This window comes from Cervus canadensis, chromosome 4 (genome assembly GCF_019320065.1).
Source record: "Cervus canadensis isolate Bull #8, Minnesota chromosome 4, ASM1932006v1, whole genome shotgun sequence".
Classification (NCBI taxonomy): domain Eukaryota; kingdom Metazoa; phylum Chordata; class Mammalia; order Artiodactyla; family Cervidae; genus Cervus; species Cervus canadensis.
The window spans coordinates 102,784,880-102,805,468 of record NC_057389.1 but is presented as its reverse complement, the minus strand read 5'-3'; the positions used below and the strand labels follow the sequence as shown (position 1 = coordinate 102,805,468).

Genomic DNA, 20,589 nt, shown 5'->3' with positions numbered 1-20,589 from the left:
AGCTGCCTGGGGTCCCCAGCTCTGTGGGTGTCTACACCGGATCTGCTTTCCATTCCAGTCACAGGAGTCCCTGGCCTTAGTGAGGGTTCATGGAACCCCCAGTTTGGGTCAGACTTCCGGCACAGGGTGGAGGCACTGTGGCTGACCCCCTTCTGGGGCTGACTTTGGTCTCCGGCTCTGTCCCCCAGGACACTTGCGTGGCTCTGCAGGCCCTGGCAGAGTACGCCATCTTGTCCTACGCGGGCGGCGTCAACCTCACCGTCTCCCTGGCCTCCACCAACTTGGACTACCAGGAGACCTTCGAGCTGCACAGGGGCAACCAGAAGCTTCTGCAGATGGCTGCGGTGCGTGTTCCCAGGACCGGGGTTGGGGGGGCAGGGCAGCAAGAGTGGCCCCTCCTCGCTGCCTGTCTGTCCGGGTGTGTCTGCAGGTGGACGGAGGGGAATCGTAGCATCTTCTCTCCCCAGATCCCCAGCCTCCCCACGGGGCTGTTTGTGAGTGCCAAGGGTGAAGGCTGCTGTCTGATGCAGGTGAGGCTTCAGGGAATGGGGAGTGCTCCCAGGGGACCCTGGAGGGCTCAGTATCTGGCCAGGCTGAGTGGGGTGGCTGTGTGTGTAAGAACCACCCTGAGACAGCCTGTCAGCCCCCTGAAATGTCACCACTATGGAGAAGGAAATGACAGCCCACTCCAGTATTCTTGCCTGGAGAATCCCACGGACAGCAGAGCCTGGTGGGCTACAGTCCATGGGCGAGCAAAAGAGTCGGACATGACTTAGCGACTAAACCACACCACCACTGCCCCAGGCAGAACCCAAGGTAGATGGCAGTGTGTCCCCTTGGGTGAAACTGCATCTGGTTCTCCGTTTGGTGGTCTCTGACCCTGAGCAGAGCCCCCTGCTTCACCCTCCGCTGTGGGACTTGCCTGGTGGCTCAAGGTTACTCTCCCAGCCAAGGTCTGAATGCAGATGCCCGGCCCAGACTCAGCCTGGCCGTCCCTGAGGCCCCTTAGTCAGCAGGCTCAGGATTTTGTTGTGGGACAGACTGGCTTCCTGAGCTTTGGCCAGTGGTCAGAGGGCAAGTCAGCCAGGAGACCCTTGTAGCCTGACCTTCTCCATCTGAAAAATGGAGCCCAGACAACACAGTGGATAATAGGAGATCGGGAGCCCAGTATGTAGACAGACCTGGGCTTGAGACATGGAAGAATGGGATGATGGTTGTACCTATACCCTCAGGACTAAAGGGAATGATGACCATGCCCAGAACTGTCACCAGTATCACCAACCTCATCGTTATAGCTGTCCCCCACCTTCTCCTGCCCCTGTCTTTCCCCTCTCCACCCCCACGGCCCCTAAGCCTCTGCCCTCCCCCACCCCCCAGATTGATGTCACCTACAATGTGCCCGACCCGGTGGCCAAGCCATCCTTCCAGCTGCTTGTGAACCTCCAGGAGCCTGAGGCTGAGCAGCAGCGGCCCCCCTCCCCTGCCTCCTCAGCTGATGATGATGACCCAGCAGCAGACCAGCATCACCAGGAGTACCAGGTGACCCTGGAGGTCTGCACCAGGTGAGGCTCCTGCCCCGCCGGCTGGCACCCCCACCTGGGTGATGTTTTGTAGAGTGATGCTCTCAGCTAGGAACCTCTGGGGGACTTACCTGACCCCATAGATATTTCCCCGACTAGAGCCAAAGTTGTGGCTGACCAGCCCCCGTGGTCCTTATTCTGATTACAAGACACACCTCAGCAATACCCATTAGGAAACTAAGAAGGACGAGATTTCCTACTCACAGGTCCTGGACGGTACTCGACCCTCCTGGGGGTCACACGGTGAGGTCACCGGCAGAGAAAGAGAGAGAAGTCGTGGACTTGTGGTTCTGCCTTTATTGAAATCTGAGGGGAGGGGTGTGCCTAGGGTTTTGTGGATTCACTCTTTATTGGTGAGTTCAAAATATAAGAACGCTAATTGAGGTGCAGGAAGGGGAAGGCAGGGTGACCCAAGTAGTCAGTTATTTAAATACCCAGGGCTATTTTATTTTGGCTGTCCCACATACTGACCAGGGATTGAACCTGTGCCCCCTGCAGTGGAAGCACAGAGTCTTAACCATTGGACCATCAGGGAAGTCTTTCATGGGTGGGGGCAGCCTGTTTCCTTACCGGTTGTTTTATTAGTTGCTGTCAGTATGTTTATTCAAGATGAATGTCTTTGAAATGAATCCCTTTGCAATCAAAAGCTTACACTACAGATGATTTCTGACATGAATGAAATAAACGGAAGTGCTTCTGAATGGGTGCAGCAGACTGCAGTGGCAGATGGGGTTGGGAGGGACAGCTGTTTGTAGCCCTTACATGACCCACCCGCCCCAGGTGTGACCCTGGAACCAGTTCGCGGAGGGTCCTCAGGAGGAGGGGGTGCAAGCAGCTGCCACAAAGGATGCTCACTTCCATGGCAATGCTGGGGGGACCCAAAGGTGGTTGGTAGGTGGTTGGTAGGTGGTTGGCAGCCATGGAGCTGACTCCCGTCAGAGCTGCCCAGGTGCCGTCCTTAACCTTGACCCTTAACCCTCACGTGTCCAAGGCCACCCCCAACTTGGGAGGTTCTGAAGAACAAGCCCAACTGGGCCCAAGCCCCAGAGCAGCGGGCTCCCCAACCATTTCCGGTTGGCAGTGAGACTTGGGGTGGTACCACTCAGCAGGGCTGTGACCACCATCTAATTGGGTGGAGGAACACGAAGCAGCTGGGCTGGGCCTGGCACATCCGCTGGGGACACCTCTGCTCCTTCTCAGACCGGAAGAAAGTAACCGTGTGCCGGCCGGGCCGGCATCTCTTAGGCCCCGCCTCCATAGACGCCTCCTCTGCCCATCCCGGGGGCTCTGGGCACCCCGCCCCCTTGTGCCCGCGGTCTGCAGGCCCCTCACTGAGTATCAGCCTCCCTGTCACCAGTGCCCGGCACAGGGAGGGTCTGGCACGTAGCAGGCCCTAGAGGCAGTATTCACCCACTGCCTCCCCCATGTCACAGAAGGGGAAACAGGGCTGGCCCTGGGGAGCAGCTGGGCTCCCTCAGCCCCACAGAGCTTGTTTCCCACACCAGAGGTGGTTGTTGCTCAGTCGCTCAGTTGTGTCTGACTCTTTGTGACCCTGTGGTTTGTAGCCCACTAGGCTCCTCTGTCCATGGGATTCTCCAGGCAAGAATACTGGAGTGGGTTGACATTCCCTTCTCCAGGGGATTTTCCTGACCCAGGGATCAAACCTGTACTTCCTGCGTCTCCTGCATGGGCAGGCAGAATATTTACCACTGCGCCACCCAGTCGATACCCCTTCAGACTTTGCTCAAACTCATGTCCATTGAGTCGGTGATGCCATCCAACCATCTCAACCTCTGTCACCCCCTTCTCCTCTTGCCCTCAATCTTTCCCAGCATCAGGGTCTTTTCCAATGAGTTGGCTCTTTGCATCAGGTGGCCAAAGTATTGGAGCTTCAGCTTCAGCATCAGTCCTTCCAATGAATATTCAGAGTTGATTTCCTTTAGGGTGGACCTGGATCAGGCCAAGAACACTTGGCAAGGCCTTTCCCTTATGGTTTCAGTGTTTCAACTGTGAAATGGAATGACCAATGACCCCGCCAAGGGTGTCTGTGCAGATGGGCTGCCAGCCAGACCCAGAGCAGGCTGGAGAGCTGTGGGGACAGAGCGGACCATGAATTCCACTGAGGGGCTTGAGTTCAAGGGCCCCTCTTTCTCTCCTTTCATTGACAGGTGGCTGCATGCAGGGTCCTCCAACATGGCGGTCCTGGAGGTGCCCCTGCTCTCAGGGTTCCGGGCGGACGTCGAGAGCCTGGAGCAGGTGAGGGGGCGCTGGTGGGCAGGGGCTGGGCAGCGTCTGTGGACCTGCCCTGGTTGCAGATTCCTAGCCCTTCAGAAAGTGGGGTTGTGCTTTTGTTTTTGCCTTACTTTCTCCCGGCAAAGTTGGTGCTCTGAGACTGGCCATCTGCGGAGGGGCAGGTGGGGAGGGGTTGGGTCTCTCCCGGAAGGTGTCACTCACTGGGCCATCTGTGCTGTTACCCATGAGGCCGAGGATGCTTGCACTTTGGGGATGACGTGGGGTGCCAGAGAGTGCTTCCAGAGACTTGCCAGCACCCTTCGCTTAAAGAGAGACTAGCCCCATTTTGCATGTGGGGGAGATGGTCACCAAGAAGGGGAGCAGCCTTGCCGAGGAGGTCAGCAGTGTGGGGAGGCTGGAGCGCCCTGCATGGGGGTGGGGGTGAATGGTGCAGGCGAAGCAGGAGCAGGTAGCTGGGCTCAGTAGGTGCCTCGGGGACTTGGCCTGGGACTCAGACTTGATCGGGGGAGACTGTGGCAGGGAAGTGGAGGCGGGCACTCAGGACAGTGACACCCAGCCTTGAATGCCCTCTCAGGGGTGCTGGCTGCCACCCCCTGGCCCAGTTCATGGGGACTTGCTGGATGCCTGTGGGCCAACTCCTCAGCCTCTAGGGCCTCAGCTCCGCATGGGTCCAGCCCACCTTGCGCCCTTGGAGATTGGAGGATGAGTATTGGGGGCAGAGGGGCTGGGCAGATCCTGACTCTGGCTTCCTTGCCAGCTGCTCCTTGACAAGCACGTGGCACTGAAGAGGTACGAGCTGGCTGGCCGCAGAGTGCTCTTCTACTTTGATGAGGTACTGTGGGCTGGGGCAGCGGTGGGCGGAGGCCTCCACAGCAGTCGCATTGGCAAGGGCGTAGCTGCCATGGCCTGTTAATGGTTCTGGCAGTGCTCTCATACCAAGAAAAAGAAACTGGAAGAGTCAATTCATGCAGAGTTGGCACAGCTGCCTGCTCTGTGCCCCAGCCAGCTCGCTTTGGTGGAAAAAGTTAGGAGGGGTGTGGAATAGTATCCAGGCATCAAAAATGAAGCACTGACTTTCTGAATCTCAAAAACACGTGGAGTTGAACAGACAGAAAGCAGATTGGTGGTTTCCAGGGTTGGGGGGATAAGCAGTGGGTTCAAGTGCGGATGCCGTTTTTTTATTCTTCTTTTATTCTTCTTTTCTGGAGGATAAATGTTGTGTTGGTTTCTGCTGTACAAGGAAGTAAACCAGCTGTATGTATACATATATCCCCTCCCTCATGGACCTCCCTCCCACCTTGCCCCCATCCCACCCCTCTAGGTCACTCCAGAGCACTGAGCTGAGCTTCCTGTGCTATATTATACATCAGCCTCCCACTAGTATCTGCTATACACGTGTATTTATGTAGTGTATTTATGTCGATCCTGATCTCCCAATTCATCCAACCCTCCTCTTCCCCCACTGTGTCCACATGTCCATTCTCTACCTCTGCATCTCTATTCCTGCCCTGCAAACAGGTTCATCTGTACCATTTTTCTAGATGGAAAAGTTCTACAGACAGTGGTTGCACAAGATTGTGAATGTACACACACACACACACACACACACACACACAGAGGACGCTCACCTGCCATGGTGAGTGTGGGAGATGAAAGACCAGCTGAGACACTCCCCACGTGGGTGGAAGGACCCACAAAATCGAAACAAGATCGGGTTTCTGTTTCACGCCTCCGGGGCACCCCGCAATCAACCAGTTCTGGGTTCACACTTTGAGGCATCATAGAGCACAGAGGCCAAAGCTCAAGTCTCCAGCCCTAGTGGGCCCAGCCAAGCCTGAGCCTGCTTGCTGCCCCCGCAGATCCCCAGCCGGTGTTTGACGTGCGTGCAGTTCCGGGCGCTCCGGGAGCACGTCGTGGGCAGGACGTCGGCGCTGCCCATCTTGGTGTACGACTATTATGAGCCTGGTAGGCCCGCGTCCGCCACCCGCAACCCCAGCTCGGTCCCTCACCCTGTCACCCGTCACCTGGTCACCCTTCTCCCTTGGTCCCGCAGCCTTCGAGGCCACGCGCTTCTACAATGTCAGCGCTCGCAGCCCGCTTGCCCGGGAGCTGTGCGCGGGGCCTGCGTGCAACGAAGTGGAGCGCGCTCTGGCCCAAGGCCCCGGTGAGTGCGCGAGGCCACTGCTCCTTCCGAGCACGCGCCACCCCAACACGACCCGTGGGCCTGGGGGAGGGCTGCCCATTTGGAGGGAGTCGTCAGGCAGAGGAGCGTACAGCGTGGTAAAAGGAGCAAGGCCCGGCTCGGTCAAGGACACGCCTTAGCCGACCGGGTTGGAGCGCGCAGGCAGGGTAGAGGAAGCAAGGATTAGAGGGGTGGGAGTGAGCAGCGGAAGGGGGCGGGGTCCTAGCTGGATGGGGGCGGGGCCTATGGTGAGAGGGGCGGGGTCTAGCGGGGTGGGAGGGGCGGGCGTAGAGGCCGGAGGCGCGGAGGGGAGCCCTTGCCTCCCCTCCCCCACAAGCCAGAGGGTGTCCGGATCCAGGGACCCAAGCTGTGAGCGCAGACTGGCGGCGGCGAAGGGCGGAGTGGAGTTCCTTGGAACCCTTTTCTTTATTTTCCAAACTTCTTGAAATGAATTTAGGTTGCATTTAGTTCAAAAGTTTTACTTTTAAATTTTGTTTTCGTAAATACTAGGCAAATACTTGCGTGAAATTCCACCAGGTCAGGGCTCAGGGCTTCCCGGGCATTGTCTCCACTCTGTGGAGCGTGGTTCTGGCCCCTAGGGACTTCTCCATCCCAGGCCCAGGGAGAGGCGAGGGCCAAGTGGGGAGCTTGGAGTTCCCAGGGCCCTGACAACTTCGTCTCGCCCGCCAGGCTGGTCCCCGGAAGAGCGAGGTCCTGTGGCCGTTCCGGAGGAGGGGGTGACAGTCACCCGCTGTGGCTGCGCCCGCGCTTGCAGCATCAGCGGGGACCCGGTGTGCGGCTCCGATGGCGTAGTCTACGCCAGCGCCTGCCACCTGCAGGAGGCCGCCTGCCGCCGCCGCGTGAGATTGGAGCCCGCGCCCCCTGGCCGCTGCGCGCTTGGTGAGGACCCACCCCACGGCCGACCTCGGGGGCCCCATCTTCTCCATCATGCCACCTCCTCTCATCACCTCTTTGCGTCTGGGTCAGTTTGCACTGGGCTTCCTTGGTGGCTCAGCGGCAGAGTTTGCCTGCAATGCAGGAGACTCGTTTTTGATCCCTGGGTGGGGAAGATACCCTGGAGGAGGAAATGGTAATCTTGCCTGGAAAATCTCATGGCGGGCTTCAACCCATGGGGTTGCAAAAGTGTCTTAGCAACAAGAACCCTTTGCATCTCCTCCATCTTGGTCAGGCTCTCTCCAGCCCCATCCCGACCTGGTGCTTTTCTGAATCTCCCCATCTCTGATTTCTGTGTCCCCTTCCCCACCTTGAGAACTCACCTCCTGTCTGTTGCTCTGGGCCACACATCTTTCCTCGAGCCCTCTGGCCATTCAGATCCTCTCCCTCCAGTGCCTTCCCTACTGACTCAGTCCTTCCTTCCAGAGCAGCCGACACCAGCCTTGGCCTTGTACAGCTACGAGTATGACTTGGGTCCCCTGGACACCGGGCACCTGGCCGCTGGCCATGAGTTGGTGGACTTGGATAAGGAAGCAGAGGACAGGTGAGAGCTGGATCTGCCCCCAGTCTCCCTCCACCGTGGAATCCGGCAGGAAGTGGGAGCTACTGATGGAGGTTTTGGGGGATGAGGTGGATAACCTGTTCTCCCTTGCCCTGCATCCACTCAACGCACATCAGAGAGCAGCCTGTATGTGTAGGGTGAGCTTAAGAAGCCCTCCCAAGGACTGGACTTCAGACCTGTCCCTGAGACCCACTCTCCCTTTTGAATAAGTTATTCATGACGCAAGGAATGTTTTTTCAAGAGGGGGCGCTATGAAGTCTTGCTGTGGGGTTGAAATTGTACAGTGCAGGAGACCTGGGTTCAATCCTTGAGTTGGGAAGACCCCCTGGAGAAGGGAATGGCAGCCCACTCCAGTATTCTTGCCTGGAGAATCCCATGGACAGAGGAGCCTGGCGGGCTACAGTCCATGGGGTCAAGAAGAATTGGACTCGACTAAGCAAAGCAACTAAGCACACACACCTAAAAAAAAAAAAAATGGTGGGGGTGGAATTTATAGCCAAGGAGCCCTTCCCTGGTAGCCCAGCAGGTAAAGAATCTGTCTGCAATGCAGGAGACCCTGGTTCGATTCCTGGGTCGAGAAGATCCCCTGGAGAAGGGATAGGCTATGCACTCCAGTATTCTTGGGCTTCCTTGGTGGCTCCGCTGATGAAGAATCCGCCTGCAATGTGGGAGACCTAGGTTTGATCCCCGTGTTGGGAAGATCCCCTGAAGGAGGGCATGGCAGCCCACTCTAGTATTCTTGCCGGGAAAATCCCAGAGCAGTCTGGTAGGCTACAGTCCGTGGGGTTGCAAAGAGTCCGACGCTACTGAGCAACTAAGCATAGTAGCATAGCCAAGGAGTGGGGAAGGGAGTCAGTGGATGGAAAATTACTGAGAGGAAACAATAGGGAGTGGAGGGGGGATATTCTAGCTAAAGAGACTGAACCTTATTCTTGCTGATGACAGGCCAAGGAGATTGAGAGATCATGAGAGATGGAGAGGGGCGGGGGAGGATGAAGAACCCAATCAAATATCAAGAGGGATCAATATGGAGGATATGGGGTTCTGGCTAAATTGACGTATTAGCCAGATTCTTGCTCCAGTTGGACAGTGTCAAGATGAACACGGAAGCCTGCAATTTGAGACCAAGGTGAAAAAGAGCTCAGAGGAGCCCAACTGGGGTTTGGTCAGGGAGAGAATCTTGTCCCCCTGAGGGAAGGATGGAGGAAAGGTCAGGAGACCAGAGAGCTCTGTGCGGGGAGGCTGGGAAGGGGCTTCCTGGAGGAGGCAAATCTTTTGGTTTGAGCCAGCTCAACTCAAATGGTTTAAACAGCAGGTTGATCTATCAGCTTAGGTAAGTGCCAGGTCCTGGAGGCTGGCTGCACTGGCAAGCCTCAGAGCCCTGCCTTCCTGGGTGGTAAGGGTCTCTCCACCCCATGCTGGTGGCAAAGGCTGGTTTATATCCCCACTCAGCAAACCAGTAGGAAAACTTTTCTACCAGCCCTCACCAAAGTCCTGGAGACTTAAGGGGGTACCATCTTGCACTAGGCACCGGGTTTAGTTCACACGCATGTAATTACTGGTAGAGCTGGGTTTAGGGTTACTGCCGCAGTATTTTTGTTTCATTTTCCCTTCTGTGCCCTCTTTTCTTCCCCCCTCCTCTTCACACACCCTCTCTCTCTTTTCTCCTTCCTAATCAAATTTCTTAAAAAAAATTTTTTTATTCATTTATATGGGTAATTGGGTTTTAGTTACAGCATGGGGGCTGTAAAGGAAACTGACATCAGTACAGCCTACCCTTCTCGCTCATATTTCACCACATTTACGTGTATTCAGTGGCCGTTGAGTCTGTAGTTCCCGCACATGTGAAAGTGAAAGTTGCTCAGTCACGTCCGACTCTTTGCCATCCCATGGACTATACAGTCCATGGAATTCTCCAGGCCATAATACTGGAGTGGGCAGCCTTTCCCTTCTCCAGGGGATCTTCCCAACCCAGGGATCGAACCCAGGTATCCTGCATTGCAGACGGATTCTTTACCAGCTGAGCCACAAGGGAAGTCCAAGAACACTGGAGTGGGTAGCCTACTCCTTCTCTGGAGGATTTTCCCCACCCAGGAGTCAAACCAGGGTCTCCTGCATTGCAGGCAGATTCTTTACCAACTGAGCTATGAGGGAAACCCCTTTCAGCACTTGTAGCTTTTTGTAATCGTGACTGCAGTCAAGCTACTGGACAGCCCATCACCTCAAGGATCCCCCTAGCTGCTGTTTTATAGCCACACCCACCTTGCTTTCCCCCGAGCCATTCATCTGTCCTCCCACCTTATAATTTTGTCACTTCAGGGCTGCTTTGTAAACAGAATCATGGGGTACGTAACCTTTCGAGATTGGCTTTTTCTCACCTGATAGAGTGAGTGAGAAAAGTGAGCTACTGACACAGCCCTATCTGTGGTTGGTGTCAGATCAGTAGTTCCTTCCTTTTCATAGCTGACTGAGTTCCACAAATACGTTCTCGATTTGAACGGTGGTCACATGCAAGCTACGCTCATTCTTAGCAAAAGTGAGCACCCCGTCCTGCCACTGTGCGGGGCCTGGCTGGACCATGTACCCCCACCTGTATTCCGGGGGGTGCTCCTGTCTTGGTGGGTGGAAGCAGCCGTCCTGAGTGCACTTGGAGGCCAATGCACAGGAACGGTCCGCAGCCCCTCCCCCAAGGCCTGGCCGCCCACCGGCGTCTTTCCTTCTCTCCTATCAGCCAGAGTGGCTTCTCCTCCTAAAACTCCAAGCTGGAAGACATGATCAGGCTGTGATTTCTACCTGCCGGAAGAGGGCCGGGAGACTCGACCGTCTAGGGGTTGGTAGACCCCACCCTAGGTGACCCCTGCTTCCAATTGAACCCGATAAGTGGACTGGCAGAGACCTGCCCTGATGGATGGTGGGCCTCCCGGGGGCCCAGCCCCCACCTCAACAGGGAGGACGGTCAGTGGGGTGGCTGGAGGCCCCTTCCCCCTCCTCCCCAGCTGCAGCTGGAACCCCAGGCGCCCCGCTCCGTGGCCCACAGGCTGGGTAGCTGGAGGAGCTTCCACAGCCTGATGCACTGCTCCCCAGAGAAGCGATGTCTCTGGGAAGGACTCATGGCCAAAGGCCTGTTTCTGAGGGGACACGACTCTGGCCAAGTCTCGGACACAATGTCGGCAACTTGGAAACAAAACAGGCCCCTCTTCTCCAAAATGCAGAAGTCCCAGCCTCCCTTTTGGCCACCCAAGCTGCTGAGCCCCAGGACCCGAACCCCAGATTGCCCCAGATCTGTCATAGTCCCTGCAGCCCCATCTAGCCTCAGGGGCCCCCTGAATGTTTGGTCTGGTGGCACCAGGCTCTGTGGGGAAGTTCTGGGCTCTAAGAAGATGCACTTTCATCTTCCTGCTTCTGGACCTCACCGCCCCTTGAACCCCTGCTCTCCCGGGGCCCGACCTGGAGGATTGTCACCCCCACTAACCTGGGAGGGTGTCCCAGCTCCGGACCAACCGAAGCTGTGTGCGCAGACCTGCCTCCGAGCTGCTCCTCCCCTGTGTTGGCCTGTCTTCTCCCTCCACGGTGGTATTTATTTCAGCCCACACAGCTCATCTCGGGACAGCACAGAGACCCTGATGGGGCAGCCCAGCCTGTGGGGCCCCGTCATGCAGCGCTGATCCCTGACCCCCACCAGCCTACAAGGTTACAGTTCCCTTGGCCAAGGCCCTGTGGCCCACTTGCCATGGAGGCCACTGGTGTAATAAAAGCTTGTTTCCTTCAAGTCCCTGGCAGGCTTGACCCTCCTGTGGGCTGGGGAGGCTGAGGGGCAGCTCCAAGGGCTGAAGCCGGCTCTCATCTGGCCCTTTGCTTCCATTCCTTCATCCACAGCCCAGCCTTTCCAAGGAGGATGGGGACGAGGCTTTGGAACACCTGAACCCCAAGATAATCATAAATTCAGTGCATTTGTACAGAATCATTCCAATATGGGGGCTTGGAACCTGCCTGTCAATACAGGAGACGTGGGTTCTATCCTTGGGTCAGGAAGATCCCCTGGAGAAGGAAATGGCAACCCACTCCAGTGTTCTTGCCTGGGAAATCCCATGAAAAGAGAATCCTGGCGGGCTACAGTCCACGGGATGGCAAAGAGTGGCACATGACTGGGCGACTAAACAACAACAGCATAGCAACAGAGAGAGGTCTCAGGTACCCAACTTCCCCCAATGGTAGCATCTTGGGATACTCCAGTACGTCATCACACCAGGTTAGTGACATTGGCCTTACTCACACGGCCCCAGGCTCCCTCTTATGTGGGCGATCGTGTGTGTGTGTCCTGGGGCTGGGCAGTCTTCCCCAGACCCCACATGAGCTCAGTGGGGAGCCCAGAAGTGGTGCCCATGCCCCTGCCTCTGGGCATGGCTTACTTACCCCACAGCTGATGCCTCAGGGGCTCCCGACACCGTGCTCTGTGCTGCCCATCCAGGTGGGGAGCAGCAGGGTATGTGTGTGTGTGTGTCTGGGGCTATAGTCACCCCTCTGCACGTGGTGTCCCCCAACTTGATTCAAACCAGCCTTCAAGTGGTTGGGGGTGGGGTTTGCAAAGCTGCAGCCCCCTGAACCTGGGTGCACACCCTAAATCCCCCTGTTGCCCCACCCACCGCTCCACAGGGGAGCTGACGGAAGAGGGGTCAGACCACAGGTGAGGAGCAGGAGGTGGTGTCTGGTAACCAGGATCACGGAGACTGAGCCCCGTGGCTCCCAAAGATGGGTTGCACCAGGCTTTGGGGGGCTGAGGGGGGAGGCTCAGAGCCATAAAGCCCATCCCCAAGCCAGGGCCTGGCTTCTGGGAATGAGAAGGACCGCCAACAGGGCTCCCAGCCACCTTGGCCCCCGGGGGTGTCGGGGGCCCAAGCCTCCTCCTGGGTGGGGTCCTATAGCAGGCCTTAAGGCAGCATCAGCCTCACCTCATCCCTACCTTGGACTCGGTCACAGCGGAACTGGTCAGACCCAGGAACCTACATTGAATCCCCATCTTTCCCTGGGCCTTCCGTAACTCAGTACCACAAACCAGGTGACTTCAAACAACAGAAGTTTATTCTCCGGCAGTTCTGGAGGCTAGAAGTCCGAGATTGAGGTGTAGGCAGCACTGGCTCCCTCCAGGGGCTCCGAGGGAGACTATCCCAGGCTGCTCCCCTGGCTGCTTGTAGTCACTGCCAGCAGTCTGCAGCTTGTGGCCACATCACCCCACCTCTGCCTCCGCTGTCAAGTGGCCTTCTTCCCGTGTGTCTCTGCATCCTCCTCTTGTAAGGACACCAGTCACATCGGATTTAGGGCCCACCCTGTACTCCAGTGTGACCTCATTCTAGCTAATCACACCTGCCAAGGCCCTGTTTCCGAATAAGCTCACCTTGGGAGGTTCCCAACGGGTGTGAATCTGGAGGGGACTCTATTCAACCCAGAACGACTCCCTTCCTGTTCATCCAGCCTGTGACGGGCCTGTCACACGAGCGAGGAGGACCGGGTCCCCGTCGCCCGGCTGCCCCGCTCCCTGGAGGCCGTGGTGGTGCCAGGTGCCCGGCGGAGCAAGCCCTCCTGCACCTTGCTCCTGAACTCGGCAGACACGAAATAATAGATGAAGGGGTCCACACAGCTGTTGAGGGTGCTGAGCGCCAGGCTGGGCACGTAGGCGGCGTACAGGTCCCCCCAGGCGTCAGGGCCGGGGTTTGAGAAGTGCAGCAGCAGCAGCACGTTGCTGGGCGCGAAGAGGGCCACGGCGGAGGCCAGCACCAGCGCGGTCAGCCGCAGCGCGTGGCCGTAGCGCCGGCCCCCAGCCGCCAGCGTGCGTAGAGTGGCCCCGTAGCTCAGCACCATGGCCAGCAGCGGCAGGAAGCAGCCGAACCCCGCCAGGCAGATGAAGGCGGGCCGCCAGTAGGAGGCCTGGGCGCCGGTGGGCAGCACGTCGTGGCACAGCACGTGGTCAGAGCGTGCCAGCCGGAAGGTCTGCTGCTGCAGCGCCAGGGGCATCGCCAGGGCAGCTGCCGCCAGCCAGGCCGTGACGCAGAGCCCGCCGGCCAGGCGCTGGCCTCGCAGGGTGCGGGCCCGCAGTGGGTGCACTACGGCCAGGTAGCGGTCCAGGCTGACAGCGGCCAGCAGCAACAGGGAGCCATACAGGTGGCCGTAGAGCGCGGCTGTGTCCAGGCGGCAGGCGGCCTCGCCGAAGGGCCAGCGCTGGCCCCGCAGGTGGTAGGCGATCCGTGGCGGCAGCGCCAGCGCCAGCAGCAGGTCAGCGGCCGCCAGGTTCATCAGCATCATGGTGGAGGGCAGTCGGGGCACCTGCGTGGCCAGCACCCACAGCGCCAGGCTGTTGGCGGGCAGCCCCACTGCCAGGGCCAGCCCGTAGAGTGCAGGCACCAGCCTCGTGGGCACCCAGCCCAGCAGCAGGGCCCGAGAGTTGGCAGGGAGCTCCAGAGTGTTGCTGTCATTGGCACAGGGCTGGCCGGGGAAGCCGCGGGGGTGGGGCCTCGGTGTGCTGTCTGGGGGGAGAGAGATCCAGAGGGAAGGGGATAGAAGCATCACCACCCCCACACCCTACCCACCGACCCCTCATCTGGTTCCCCGACTGGATGGGGCTACCTCCTGAGAAACTAGAGGGGCCCCAGTTCTCAGGAGCCCCCAGGACAGAGCTGGACACGGACACCCCCAGACCCTGTGGACTCCAGGCTGGGCTGGAAGACCCCCCCCCCAACCCCAGTTCGCTGTCTTTCCTTTGTTGGCTCTGGGCGACCTCCCTCTCAGCCCCAAGGCAGGGCCCAAGGTCACTCACCATCGCCTTCTGCTGCGCTCCCCACCTCCTCATAGCCGATGGGGGTCTGGGTGTCACCCAGGCTGAACCCTAGGGCCAGAGGCCACAGCAGCAAGAATACCCACATGTTGGCGAGGCTGGGTGCTTGCTGCTCTGGGCTGTGGCCGGCTGACCTCGGGCTTCCTGCCTGGCTGGACCCCCACCCCCAACTTCCTGCGTGCCCGCGGAGGAGTTAACAGGGCCGTGTGAGATAAGCCAGCCCCTGTCCTCACGAGTGGGTGGGTGGCCCCAGGCCTGGCCTAAGGAGATCGGGCAGCTGGGGTCACTCGGCTGTAGGGGAGGAGGAGGGGGTGTCAGGCGGCAGCCCCCACCTCCAGCCCCGGCCCAGCCTAGGAAGCCCCCGGGGGCCAAGTGGCCACTTCTTGCTGGCCGGTCACATCTTGGTTCCAGCCCTCTGGAACCACATCCCGCCCCCCTCTTGGAACCAGCCCTCTGCATCACATCCCCCCCACCCCCAGTCTTGGCCCCTCCCGAAGCCCTCTCCTCCCAAATCCCCACCCCCAGCTCTGGCAGGCAGGACACCAGGTCAGAGGTCAGAAGAGGGGAGCGAACCCCCCATAAATGCCCCTGGCCCTCTGTGGGGGCTGCCTGACTTCACGCTGCTTAACCCAGCACAGGCCCCCAGGCAGATGCAGAGGAAGATGCAGAGAGAAGGCATGGTGAGCCTGGGGTCTGCTGAGGGTAACTATGGAGGAGGTTTTGGTCTTCAGCCAGAGCCCCCAGTGCTGACCATGTACTGTCCTGGGGGTCTTAGGGGAGCCCAGCAGCAGCTTTGTCTGGGAGGGGCCTGCTTCCTCTTCTCAAAGCCCCTTCTTCTCCTGTCCTGGACCCACCCTCCACCTGGGGCTACAGCCGGGCCTGAGCTGGAGGAGGGGGCCAGCTAGCCCGGACAGCACCCCGAGCCCCCTTCCCTTCGGGCCTTCACCCCAGACACCTCTCCATGTCCCACCCAGAGGGCAGGGTACTCCTCTCTACTGAATAAGATCCCCCCTTCAGACCTCAGAAGGGGCTATGCCATCCTACCCTGGGGCCGACCCGCCCTCAGGGTTCTTGGTCTCCCTGTGGTCAGGGCTGGGCCACAGTGGTGGGGGCAAGGTCGGGGAGCAGGGGGATCCTGAGGGAACCGGGGGCCGAGGGAAGAAGAAATGAACTCGGGGTTGGAGCGGGGATTGGATGAGACGGTGTCCTGGGATGGCGAGCCCTAATCTAGCCACACAGCTGGGGACATGGGGACCAGCCAGGAAATGACCAAGCAGTCCATGATAGAGTCAGTGCAGCTGGAGGCTGAGATGCCGAGGTCCTTGCCCCCAGCCCCAGGGTTGAGGGGATGGACACTGAGGCCTGGGGAGCTTCAGCAGGAGCAGGGGTCACAGCCAGGAGCCTCGCCCTCATTTCTGAGCAGTTTCCTCCAACGCCAGTGACACATTCAGCCCCATGCCTGCGTCTCACAGCACACATGATGGGGATACTCTCACGGCACAGGAAAATGGGGGCGGGGACCCCCTGCCGCCCCTCCAGGAGCGAGCAGGAAGCCTGCTCAGGGGAAGCTGGGGGAGGCCAGGGCGGCTCTTCCCCGCCCTGAGGAGGGTGGTTTGACTCAGGAGTTCCGTGTCTAGAAATTTATGGCAGATACACACGCTCAGGAAGACGTTTATACCAGGAAATTTCCGGCAGCGGGGGCGAGTGTAGGAGGTGCCCATAAATAACTGCCCCTCCACTCACTAGTCACCATGGAAACGGCCCTGGACCACAGAAGAGGGCCCCCAGACACAGCACGTGATGGTTCAGGGCGGCTGTCCCAGGGAGACCAGCCACATGGAGGCACCTCCTGGGGGGTGCTGGGGGGCAGCTGCCTTCAGAGAGAGAGACTTGGATGCCTACTTTTCTCCATGTGCTTTTTCGTGCTGCTGGAACTTTCTGCACTGTGCATCACTTTCCATAAAAGCTTAAATTTTTATGCTTAAAAATAGACATAATAGTAGCTGTAAAAGGAAGGAAATTCTGACACAGGCTACAACATGGACTTCAGAGACACTGTGCTGAGTGAAGTAAGCCAGTCGCGAGAGGACAAATACTGTATGTTGTTCAGTCACTCAGTCATGTTTGACTCTCTGTGATCCCATGGACTGCAGGTCGCCAGGCTTCCCTGTCCTTCATTATCTCCCAGAGTTTGCTCAAACTCATGTTGAGTTGATGACGTCATCCAACCATCTCATCCTCTGTGGACCCCTTCTCCTGCCCTCAAATCTCTCCCAGCATCAGGGTCTATTCCAGTGAGTCGGCTCTTCACATCAGGCGGCCAAAGTATGCGTGCAAGTGCACCAAGTCACTTCAATCGTGTCTGATTCTTTGTGACCCCATGGACTGTAGCCCACCAGGCTCCCCTCCGTCCATGGGATTTCCCAGGCAAGAATACTAGAGTGAGTTACCAAGCCCTTCAGGGTGTGAGGATTCCCAGGCGCACGCCCTGTGGTCAGGTCAGCTCCCCCGGCAGCAAGAGGTCACCCCAAGATTTGCTCACAGGAAATGACTGACTGAACCTCACAGCTTTAGGTCAGTATTTAACTTTAATGTGCAAATAAATAGAAAAGGAAAACTACATTCAAAACAGCTGCAAAGGAAGTACAAGCCCCAGAACAGAAATTTCTTCAGAAACGGAAGAGATGCTCCGTAGAAGCATGCAGGGTGGGGGCTCGGTGGGGTCTGGCCTGCACCCCAGGCCTGGGCGCAGCCACAGGTGGGGGGCTGCGGGCTCCTGAGGAGGACGGCTGCTGGGAGGGTCTGGGTCAGGAATTCTGGTGGGTGTCCTTCTTATAAAACAAGGATGCGTACAAAGTGCGTGAATTACACTTGAGAAAACATGGGCGAGGAGACACCCGGGCGGGGTTGGTTGGCCTGGAAATTGCCCAGGCCTGGAGTCTAAGGCTTGGCAAACCTAGAGTCCCCAGGTAACTCCTAGAATTTCCGGAACCTTGGGTCTGGCACAGCTCAGCTGCAGGAAGGCGAGCACTGCGGCTGGAGGCGGCGGCTGCTCGGCGGTGCCACCGGGCTGGCGTGTCGGGGGAGCCCGCCTGTGTCTGATGGGGCCAGGGGCCTGGCCAGAGCGTCTCATGGTTCAAAGGGCTGCTCCCTGGCCCCAACTACTTGGCATTCTCGGCACAGAAACCCCTCCGCCCCTCACACCCGTGCCCACTCTGGGGTGGTGGCCGCAGGAACGGAGGCGCTGGGGTGGGTATGCGGAATTCCACAAGGAGGGCAGTCACCCCCAGAGAAGCTGTGGCACGTGGCCGCTGTAGAAGTTACAACACTGTGAGCACAGAGGAATAAATAGGTGTGTGCACATATATACTTCTAGAATGTCCGTCTTAGGTACACAACTGCACCCCGGGGCCCTCCCAGGGAGGGGCACTCGAGCTCAGCGGATGCGTCAGGAGGGCCCTCCCCTTAGGGCACAGAGTCCAGCTGTTGGACCAACACAGGGTTTGAGCCTCTTTTTCCCACAGCAGGGTCTTCTGGGCAGTCCTAGTGCCGCCCACCCAACTCCACATCTGGACATCCAAGTGGGACCCCAAGAGTTGGGCTGAGAGGGCTTGTCTCATTTTCAAAGTGGTGGAGGACCCCCAGCGCCGGCTGGGCCAAGCCAATGCCCAAACCGTCGGATGCAGGTGTCCAGCTTGGGGAATGTTTCTAGCAGCTCTCAGAGCCCCTCAGGAAGGACATGCTTTTCAAGCAAGTCCACCTAGGCCTGATTCCTCAGGAGCCCAGGGGTTCTCAAAGGCTGCTCCCTCCCAACGTGAGGCCTGGCGCGGCTCTTCGCTGACTCTCACCACGTGCAGGGGAGGCCTGCGGCCCCAGGCCTGGGGGTTTGGCACGCGTGGCAGCAGCGGCCCCGCAGACGTGTGAGTGTGCTCACTTGTGCCTGGGCCAGTGCACTCATCCTCCCCGCGCCCGCCCGCGGGGACCAAACCCCCAGAGTTTAAGTGCGAGGGGTGTCAGGTTTGGCACAGGACGGGCCCAAAGGGGAGTGGGGAAGCCAAGAGGGATGAAGCGTGGGGCTGAGAGCCGCCACCACCCGCCCTCCTCCAGAGCTCAGCCCGTAGCAGCAAGGCCGGGGGACGCTCTGCGCCCCTCACGTTGTTGATGAAGACGCCCGAGGGACGCGCAGGCCGAGGAAGCACGCGCACCATGCCGTGCGCCGTGGAGGTGCCCGCGCGGGGGCGTCAAGGGGAGGCGGGGCGGCGGCTGTACTGCACGCGGTAGCGGTTCACGGGCAGGCCGTGCACATGCACCGTCTCGCAGAGCGTCTTGCAGGGCACCATTTCCTCGTCCTCCTCACCCATCAGCCAGTCCTGCACCAGGCTGGCCGCCTCCACCGTCACATTGTCCTCCAGCCAGCGGCTGTGCCACTCCTCAAAGTGCTGATGGTGGCGCAGAAGGACCAGGGGCTGCACCTGCCGGGGCGGAGGGGGGAGTGGTGAGCACGGCCCGGCGCCCCAGAGCCGCGGCTGGACCCCAGGGCCCATACCGCACAGAGCCGCGGCTGGACCCCAGGGCCCACACACCCCAGAAGGCCGCGGATCAGATCCCAGGGCCCACACACCCGAGCCACGGCTGGGTCCCAGGGCCCACACACCCCAGAAGGCAGCGGCTAGATCCCAGGGCCCACACGCCCCAGAGCCACGGCTGGACCCCAGGGCCCACACCCCGCAGAGCCGTGGCTGGACCCCAGGGCCCACATGCCCCAGAGCCACGGCTGGATCCCAGGGCCCACACCCCGCAGAGCCGTGGCTGGACCCCAGGGCCCACATGCCCCAGAGCCACGGCTGGATCCCAGGGCCCACACGCCCCAGAAGGCCGCGGCTGGATCCCAGGGCCCACACGCCCCAGAAGGCTGCGGCTGGATCCCAGGGCCCACACGCCCCAGAAGGCCGCGGCTGGATCCCAGGGCCCACACACCCCAGGCGGCCGCGGATCAGATCCCAGGGTCCCACACACCCCAGAAGGCCGTGGATCAGATCTCAGGGCCCACACACCCCAGAAGGCCATGGATCAGATCTCAGGGGCCCACATACCCCAGAGTGCCATGGAGTGCATCTTGGGGGCCCAGGCACCCCAAAAGGCCATGGGCTGGACCTCAGGGGCCCAGACACCCCCAAACAGCTGTGGGCTGGACCCCAGGCTCCCAAGGCTCGGGCAGGGAAGGGCACCTGCTTGGCCCGGCACAGCGTCCCTCGGCGGTACATGTAGTCCTCGGAGTTCACGATGAACAGCATCTTGTGGGTGCTGAGCCTGAAGCGGCAGTCCACGTTGCAGGCGCTCTCCACCCCGACCAGCCGCCTCCAGGAACTCTTGGCCTCGCCGCGGAGCGCGCGCACCTGCTCACACTGCCACCGGCGGAACTTCTTGAGGTTCCTGGGGGCGAAAGGCGGATCCGCAGGCTAGGAGGTCCCCACAGCCCAGACACTGGGAGGACGCCTGACCTCCCAGGGTTGGAGAAATGCAAACCGAGGCAACGGCAACCACCGCCCGACCCTTTGGATCCCGTGTTAACTCACACCCAGGCCCGCCGGGCGCTGGAGACAATGGGAGAGGCTCCCCGGGGCCCCGGGCCCTCTCACCTCTGCAGGAACACGGGCTTCAGGAGGAAGCCCTCGGTGGGTGAGCTGGAGGCGCCCTCAGCTCCCACATATTGCTCCACGTACCGAGCCAGGTGCTGGGGGGACAGAGGGAGAGACGGCCCATGGCATCAGCGGCTCCCGGGGCCTTCATCTGCATCCCTCCCGAAGCTCCAGGTGGACCTGGATGCGTGCTTGAGACCAGCAGATGGCAGTGCCCAGGGCTCAGCTGGGGTGGGACATGTACACCCAGGCCGCAATTCAGATGGCTCACGGAGCCTCACGCTTAAAAGTGGGTAAGTCCCTGCTGTGTTATGCTTCACTCTATCTGCCATGTGGTAAGTTCACATGGGGAATGGGAGGCCCCCGACAGAGAGTGAGTGGGGTCCGGGGGATGGGTGGACGGGAAGGGACACCGGGACACAAGCAGCAGGAAGGAAGCGGGAGAGACAGGGAGGAGTTGGGGGTGAGTAGAGGGCAGGGCTCACAGGGGCCACCAGGTCCAGAATGCGCATGGCCTGCAGCGTCCAAGGGACCCTTCATCTGCTCACCACCCTGTTAAAGCAGGAGGCTCTTCCAGACTCAAGCTTAACGCA

At 59.5% G+C, this 20,589-nt stretch overlaps 3 protein-coding genes across 5 annotated transcripts in view; 1 reads left to right on the top strand and 2 right to left on the bottom strand.

The window, feature by feature from the left end:
- The window catches only part of CPAMD8 (C3 and PZP like alpha-2-macroglobulin domain containing 8), a 98,945-nt gene extending 87,645 nt beyond the window's left edge, over positions 1-11,300 (top strand). For 2 of the 3 annotated variants that reach the window (XM_043467222.1, XM_043467221.1), the window contains 10 exons: positions 189-344; positions 468-530; positions 1,378-1,562; positions 3,749-3,836; positions 4,591-4,665; positions 5,693-5,798; positions 5,887-5,997; positions 6,706-6,915; positions 7,396-7,513; positions 10,263-11,300. In XM_043467222.1, coding sequence (XP_043323157.1) covers positions 189-344; positions 468-530; positions 1,378-1,562; positions 3,749-3,836; positions 4,591-4,665; positions 5,693-5,798; positions 5,887-5,997; positions 6,706-6,915; positions 7,396-7,513; positions 10,263-10,284 — 1,134 coding nt within the window. In that variant the 3' untranslated portion in view covers positions 10,285-11,300. The remainder of the gene's footprint in view (positions 1-188; positions 345-467; positions 531-1,377; positions 1,563-3,748; positions 3,837-4,590; positions 4,666-5,692; positions 5,799-5,886; positions 5,998-6,705; positions 6,916-7,395; positions 7,514-10,262) is intronic. The other variant, XR_006269142.1, reaches the window with a different exon arrangement.
- Positions 11,301-12,592: 1,292 nt separating this feature from the next.
- Positions 12,593-14,821, bottom strand: F2RL3 (F2R like thrombin or trypsin receptor 3). The gene is made up of 2 exons (XM_043464443.1): positions 14,340-14,821; positions 12,593-14,049 (listed from the first exon to the last, which is right to left on the bottom strand). The coding sequence occupies exons 1-2, from the start codon at positions 14,443-14,445 to the stop codon at positions 13,016-13,018; spliced, it is 1,140 nt and encodes a 379-aa protein (XP_043320378.1). The 5' UTR covers positions 14,446-14,821; the 3' UTR covers positions 12,593-13,015.
- Positions 14,822-16,926: 2,105 nt separating this feature from the next.
- SIN3B (SIN3 transcription regulator family member B) overlaps positions 16,927-20,589 on the bottom strand; it is a 45,474-nt gene continuing 41,811 nt past the window's right edge. Inside the window, exons 17-19 of the mRNA XM_043467220.1 lie at positions 19,997-20,091; positions 19,586-19,790; positions 16,927-18,829 (exon numbers count right to left, since the gene is read on the bottom strand). Of these exons, the coding sequence (XP_043323155.1) occupies positions 18,599-18,829; positions 19,586-19,790; positions 19,997-20,091 (531 nt within the window). The 3' untranslated portion in view covers positions 16,927-18,598. The remainder of the gene's footprint in view (positions 18,830-19,585; positions 19,791-19,996; positions 20,092-20,589) is intronic.